Below are 7500 nucleotides of genomic sequence, written 5' to 3'. Positions count from 1 at the left end.
GAGGCGCCCAGCGACCCGGACACCGATGCCTTCTACAAAACAGGTAGGGACCGGGAGAAAGGAGCCGCAGACACACCGGCACGGCGCCGCCCGCAGCCCGGGACCGGGACCGGGGAGGACCGGGGAGGACCGGGGGGGACGAGCCGCTACCGGGGGGCAGGGAGGCGGTTCGATCCAGCCGCGGAATAACGGCAGAAACCAGCCCTTATTCAGGCGTTACACACACACACACTGTAATGGTGTGTGTGTGTGTGTGTGTGTGTGTGTCAGTCAGGGCTGATGCTGACGGTTCCTACAAAGGAAGAAGAAGCAGAATCTCATCCAGTCTGCAGCTGGAAGATCTGGAAATCTGTCCTGCAGCTAAAAGCACGATTTATGTCTGTGTGTGTGTGTGTGTGTGTGTGTGTGTGTGTGTGTGTGTGTGTGTGTGTGTGTGTGTGTGTGTGTGTGTGTGTGTGTGTGTGTGTGTGTGTGTGTGTTCCTGATGGATTCAGAGGAAACACAAAGGTGACTGAGAGAGGATGAGGAATGTGGATGTGACAGGACTGATGCTGGTCTTCAACCAGGTCCTGTTGACCCGGGTCTACTGTAGTGAAGACTCCAGTGTGGACCAGGTCCTGTTGACCCGGGTCTACTGTAGTGAAGACTCCAGTGTGGACCAGGTCCTGTTGACCCGGGTCTACTGTAGTGAAGACTCCAGTATGGACCAGGTCCTGTTGCCCCTGGTTACCATGATGATTTGGGTTCTTGGGCAGGAGGCAGACTGAACGCTTGGGCCCTGGACCCTGGGCCGTCCTGATTCTCCGGCCTGCTGGATCTGGGCCAGAGTCTCGGTTGTCCACAGTTATCAGGCCTTGATGTGGGGGGTCTGATCTGGACCCCAGTAGAGATTTATCTATTGGAGCCATATGGAGCCGCCCTCTGAACAAGACTGGGACTCAAACTGTCCTGAGCCCGGAGCACCTGAGTGTCCTCGTCCTCACGGCAGGACAGAGTTCTGTCGTACTGTGGGTTTTTAAGATGAACACAGTTGTTAGATTTGACTTGGTCCCTGGTTTGTTGACCCGGGACCAGACTGTCAATAGTCATCTTGAACTGAACCAGGAGGCAGTCCTCGGCTTGGGCCGGTGTGCAGGACACACGTTGGACATGTTGGACACGTTGGACATGTTGGACACGTTGGACATGTTGGACATGTTGGACACGTTGGACTTGGTTTGAGAGCGATTTCCTCAATAACGATTCATATTCAAGTCAACCACAGTCCAGTGAGATTCATCAGGTGCCAGCAGGAGGATTAAGCCAAATTCAGACTTTATCTGGTTAAAACCACCAGGACCAGGTTATTCTGGCACCCACAACCAGTTCTGGTGTCCTTGTGTGTCTTATTTCTCCTGGCCTGCTGATGTTTCATCACTTCATCGTCATGGTGACCACAGTTGGTCGTAGGCACGTTGCTTCAGATCCAACTGCAGAACATTGAAAGGTTCTGGACTCAGACCTGGGTCATCTGGTGCTTGCTGGTCTGCTGAATCAGGGTCACGCCACTGCAACAGTGGACAATCAGTTCAATTGGGAAAGTTGTAGTTTTGAGATGAGATCATGCAGCACTTTCATCAAACCTATCTGAGTTGCAGGTATTTTGATTAGCAGCCAGGTTTTAATGGCAGCAGACATATTTAGCCCTCAACGCACCGTATTTAGTTTAAACTTCGCTCAAAGTGATCCCAGCTCTCAGACATGGACGTCCAGTACGTATCTTGGCCATCCTGTTTCTCCTTTGCATGCTGGATATTGGTCCATTTCTACATTATCATGACGAGTCAATCATCGCCGTCTGGGTTTTCAGGGTTTTTGCAGTCAGTTTGAGACAGAAGATACAGAAGGAGGAGGGGGAGGAAGAAGAGGAGTCGTGTTCAGTCCTTTAGGTTTTTGCACGACACAAATGATTGAATTCTGGCGGCCGGACTCGGACTGGTATGACTGCGTCATTTCATTTTCTCTGTCATAATGAGTTATATCCACAATGATAACCAGTAAACTAATGGTGAGCCGGCGATTGTGGGTGAGTTTCAACCTGAGTTCGCTCAGCTTTGAATTGATGACGGTTGTTAGATGTGACTAGATTCTGGGTGCTGGTTGGGATGGGAGCTACATTTGGCTCACTGGGGTCCACTTTGGTTCATTTCATTTTGAACGCGGTATAGTGACGCGGTTCCACAGCACTTCCTGTGGCGGAGCGTCGCAGGGCGGGACGGGTTGTCACACAGTCTGACTTTACAGTTCTGGATGGTTCAGAAAGAACCAGCAGCCGCCGGGTCCGACTTCCTGCTGCCCCTCCGTTCAGGTACCGAGCACCGAGGAAGCGGTCTGTGAGGAGGAGCGCCGGCGGCGCCGCCTGCTGATTGGTTGTGACGACCGTCACTCCACTTACCAGCAAGATTTAATTATTTCACCAGCAGGAAACCCTCCGTTGTTGTTTACACGCGCCACTTTGCTCACTGCTTGATTTGTTAACTGGATTATTGAAACGTTGGCGTGTGAAACGACACCGTGGCCTTCTCGTTGAAAGACGGCGGCGTCGTGTCGCTGCTCTCAGGACCAGGAGGAGGAGCTTCTCCTCTCAGGACCAGGAGGCGGAGCTTCAGCAGGAGCTGGTGCTGCTGTTCACAATGAGAAAGTTGAACCTGAGTCCCAATAGAAGGACTTGACGGCCACCGGCTGCTTCATGTTCTTCACTGCAGCGTCTCCCAGTCCTTCATCACCCCGCCTACATTGTTACCCTACTTCCTGTGGACGGACCAGAACCAGAGTGGGTCCTGGGTGTGCTTTGCCGTACCGTAACCTCCCGCTCGGCGCCGCTCCGCCACGTTCTGCGGTGGAACAGCGGATTAAACGTAGTTCAGATTTCGGCTCAGATCTGTGTCCTGAGGTCATTCTGTTTCATAAGACTGTGTGACAGTCACAGTGATGAACAGACTGAATCTGCTGAGTCAAAGAAGCAATTTAAAGTAGCAAAGTTGGCAGTTTGGAATGACAAGTCTCAAAAATAGAAAAACGAACCTGCACACCCGTAAAGTGTTGTACCTGAACTCAAAGCCAATCCTGTGTTGGAATCCTATTGTCTGATGGCTCTCAGTGGAGGATGTGTACGCTCGGCTGAACTCTGATAGGAAAGTGTCGCCACATCTGGTCCAACTCTGACTATGTGTCGTGACTCAAATGTGACCGTCACCCAGCGGCGGCTTCAGTTTTCACAGAGCTCTGCTCTGCTGCCTGGGCTGGCCACCATCAAGGCAACCAGGGAAACATTTGTCTTCTAGCAGATATCTTTCTCCGCGACAGCCTGACCGTGCAACAGTGTTAATGACGGCTAATCTGCTCAATTGATTGTCCAGTCACTCTGGCCCCGTAATGGTTTCACTCTGTTTTCATGGATCTGGTGCCAGTTTGGGCAGGGAACCGACAGCGTCCGCCAGACTTTCCTCCCTCTGGCTGCTTGCATTTGGACTGTTCCCTGGGGACAAATGTTTCTGGCTACCATGGCATTTGCCACCATGGCACCTAGTAAAGTGTTCCTATTCCTACTCCAACCAATATGGATTCCTAAACTTAAACCTGAGAGCAGCTGTGTGACAAGGTTCCCCTCCGGTTGTCTTGCAGGCAGCTCAGGCAGACGGATGGTTTCTGGTAATAGTTGCCAGACTTGACTTGGTTTGGATTGTGTGGCTCACGACTTGTCAGATCTGGGAATTGATGCGTTCAGCTTGATTCAGACTTGGCTTGAATGTGGTGACCTGAATGTGGACATAATGTGAACCTGGTTTAGTTTAGAGTACCCAGTCCTGGACCCGGGGACGTAAATACTGTACCCTCTACTCTGCTTGATGTGGGTCGTTGTGAGCTGGATCCAGATACAAGATGAAGACTGCTGCTTTGTCCTGGATCAAAAGTTTAGTTAAAATGCTGCAAATTCCCACAATTCCTTCAACCTTAGAGTTCTTTTCTTCAATGTTTTTGCTGCTCGGTTTTATATTGTGTGAAAAAGTGATGAAGAATGCCAACCTGTTTATTTCTGTGTAAAAAGCTTTAGAAAGCCTCGACACATTCTCCAGGCAACGCAGTGAATCATCCTGAAGGCTGAGAACAAAGTGCACCTTCACTACATTGATTTTGAACCTTGTTTCAAGGCGTTTTCACTCATTTGATGCACTGTCTGTGTTTTATTGGTACTTAGATTTTGAGCAGTCTTGAAAGGTGAAAAGTATTTTCACAAGAAAGGGTTGTCACGACTATTGCTGCGTCAGTGCATCAGCTGCCATGCTTTTTGAAACAATAAGTCTACAATATTCTCTGATCTTGGCAAAAGTAAATAAAGAAATTCAATACAACAAAACACTGAAGAAGGCAAATAATCCATCTCAAATTAAAATCATGGCTATTAGATTAAAAAGAAAAGACATATTTGGCAAACGTGTCACTTTTGTATTGTCGTGTTTTTGCACTTGCTTTGATTTCCAATGAGGTTTTGACAGTTTTAAGACGCAGTGTTGCGACAGCCCTGAAAACGAAGAGCCTCGTTCTCTGGCTGGGTTTTCTTTCTCAGTTGTGCTCAGACGGATGTGCCGACGGCGTTTTGTGGTTATCCCCGACAACCAAATGTGGTAACTTGTCGGCAATAAACAAAACCTACATTAAGACGCTGCCGTGTGTCTGAGCAGCTGTGAAAACAGGCTTCTTTTTTTGTCTTTCTTTGCCAAATCGTCCAGCAGTCAGATGTTGTAGTTTGCAGCTGGTGAGCCGATCAGACGCCACATTTCCCCTCCTGGCTCTTTGTGGTCGTCCGGTGCAGCTGCATCGTCCTCCTGCTGTTTGCAGAGCTCAGTTCAAGCTCCGTCAGTAAAAGCAGCAGCCACGTGGGCCTCACCTTCACCTTCACATTGTTTTGTTCCACCTGTTGGATTATTTGGTTGTTTGGGATTTTTCTCAGCCGCTTATTATTCTGAGACATTTTACTGACGACTGTCTTTGTAAATAGGATCCAGACTCTCATGTGTTATTCAGGGAAAATTCAAAAGGTGTAATTTGACAATTTAGTCCCAGTTGCTGAACATCATCTGGTTTTGATTCCGTTTGTGTCTCAACCAATGAAAACTCATTTAAGAATTCCAATTTCTGTCACCCCTCAAAACCAGTCTGAACGTCAGCTCTAATCCTGTCCCAAATTGTACCCAAAACTAGTCTGAAAATTTACTTAACACCAGTTAAAAATTGGTCCAAGTATTAGCTTTAAAACGGTCAAACACCAGATGGAATATCGGCTCACGGATCCGTCCAGAAGCCAGCTTAAAACTAAGAAGCAGCGATAAACGAGTCCATACGTTAGATTGAAATTAGTCCAAATCGTTCCAGACCAGTTTGTGTGTCGGCTTTAAACTGGCCTGAATTCCAAACCAGTCCACAAATGAGCTTCAAACTATTTTAGAATTGTTAAGAATTGAGCTTCAAACTCCTAAAATTCAGGATGGAAGTAAACTAGTCTGAAACTTCTTTATAATTCAGCATCAAACTGAACATCAGCTTCAAACCTGTTCAAATATAAGATTTAGAACAGGCCAATAAAGAATTTGGCCTCAAACCAGTAATAGAATAGAAAATAAAAGCAAGTCAGATTCACACAGTCACACCCAGAAATCAACCAGATCTGTATCAGCTGATCTGAGTCCCAACCTGAATCTAATGCCCTGGCTGATTGCACTCAACGATTCCAGTTGTGTTTATTTCATTATTTAATCACTCTTCATTCATGGCTTGCAGCTGAATAGACGTCCTCTATCTGAAGGAAGTGTTGGTAGATGGAAGCCACAGGAATCTGTCAGCAGTGAAGAAATGGCTGCGGCTGCAGTCCTGAACCTCCGACAGGAAGACTCACTGTTATGCTAATCAGTGTTTATAAATAGGAGCCAAATTATCAGTCGGAAGTGGGAAGAGGCGCATATTCATACCTCCACATTCAATCAGGGCGTCACGGAGTCAGTCTGAGGCTTTATCAGACAACTGACGGCAGCTGTCTGTCAGGAGGGGGGGGGAGACCTCACTCACAGAGAGAGAGAGAGAGAGAGAGAGGGGGGGAGAGGAGAGAGAGAGTGAGAGAGAGAGGGAGGAGAGGGGAGAGAGGGGGAGAGAGAGAGAGAGAGAGGGGGGAGCGACCTCACTCACAGAGAGAGAAAGAGAGAGGGGGGAGTGAGGAGAGAGAGAGAGTGAGAGAGAGAGAGAGAGGGGGGTGGGCGACCTCACTCAACAGAGAGAGAGAGAGGGGGGGAGTGAGAGAGAGAGAGAGGAGAGAGAGAGAAGAGAGAGGGGGGAAGTGGCGACCTCACTCAACAGAGAGAGAGAGAGAGAGAGGGGGAGAGAGAGAGAGGAGAGAGAGAGAGGGACAGAGAGAGAGAGTGAGAGAGAGAGGGTGGGGTGGGCGACCTCACTCAACAGAGAGAGAGAGAGAGAGGGGGGGGAGAGAGAGAGAGAGGGAGAGAGAGAGAGTGAGAGAGAGAGACAGAGAGAGAGAGTGAGAGAGAGAGAGAGAGGGGCGTGGGCGACCTCACTCAACAGAGAGAGAGAGAGAGAGAGAGGGGGGGAGAGAGAGAGAGGGAGAGAGAGAGAGAGAGGGACGAGAGAGAGAGAGTGAGAGAAGAGAGAGAGGGGGGGGGGTGGCGACCTCACTCAACAGAGGAGAGAGAGAGAGAGAGAGGGGGGGAAGAGAGAGAGAGAGGGAGAGAGAGAGAGTGAGAGAGGAGAGACGAGAGAAGAGAGAGTGATGAGAGAGAGAGAGAGAGAGGGCGTGGGCGACCTCACTCAGACAGAGAGAGAGAGAGAGGGAGAGAGAGAGAGAGAGAGGGGGAGAGAGAGAGAGGGGGAGAGAGAGAGGAGAGAGAGAGAGAGAGAGAGGAGAGGAAGAGAGAGAGGTGGGGAGAGAGAGTGAGACAGAGGGAGAGGTGAGAGAGTGAGAGAGAGAGAGAGAGAGGGAGAGAGAGAGAGAGAGAGGGAGAGAGGGAGAGAGAGAGAGAGAGGAGAGGGAGAGAGAGAGAGAGAGAGAGGAGAGAGAGAGAGAGAGGGAGAACACTGCAGAGGCAATTACACAATCACAAAGGAAAGATGAAAAATGATTAATCATGACTCGGCAAAATCAACCGTGAGCAGTGAGAGGAAGGCAACGAGAGGAAAACCTGGTGAAGGAGAGACAAAAAACAAAACTGTAGGAGGAGAAACCAGAGTGACGCCACGTGTCCATGTACGTGACAACTTTCTCAAGTGAAAACGCTGAAAAGAGAACTTTTGGCTCCAGCGCTGCGCAGATTGAGCAAAACACAACTTTTCAAAAACGCTGCTGCCGCGCATGCGTACCATGACACCATATAATACTGTACAATACTGAAGAGATACTAGAATTATTACAAAGACACTCAAATCGCCATGAATTGAGAAGATTGGTAGAAAAAGAAA

The 7500-nt window shown here is 49.0% G+C and overlaps 1 protein-coding gene across 1 annotated transcript in view; it reads left to right on the top strand.

Moving 5' to 3' along the window:
- Window positions 1-7500, top strand: part of kalrna (kalirin RhoGEF kinase a) — a gene marked incomplete at both ends in the record, with an annotated part of 193373 nt that overhangs the window by 24 nt on the left and 185849 nt on the right. Inside the window, one exon of the mRNA XM_080498258.1 lies at window positions 1-43. This exon is cut by the window's left edge and continues 24 nt beyond it. Coding sequence (XP_080354384.1) covers window positions 1-43 — 43 coding nt within the window. The remainder of the gene's footprint in view (window positions 44-7500) is intronic.

Source organism: Blennius ocellaris, assembly GCF_963422515.1.
Source record: "Blennius ocellaris genome assembly, chromosome: 6".
Classification (NCBI taxonomy): Eukaryota; Metazoa; Chordata; class Actinopteri; order Blenniiformes; family Blenniidae; genus Blennius; species Blennius ocellaris.
Note: the sequence above shows the minus strand (reverse complement) of the source record. Positions and strands in the feature narration are given on the sequence as shown.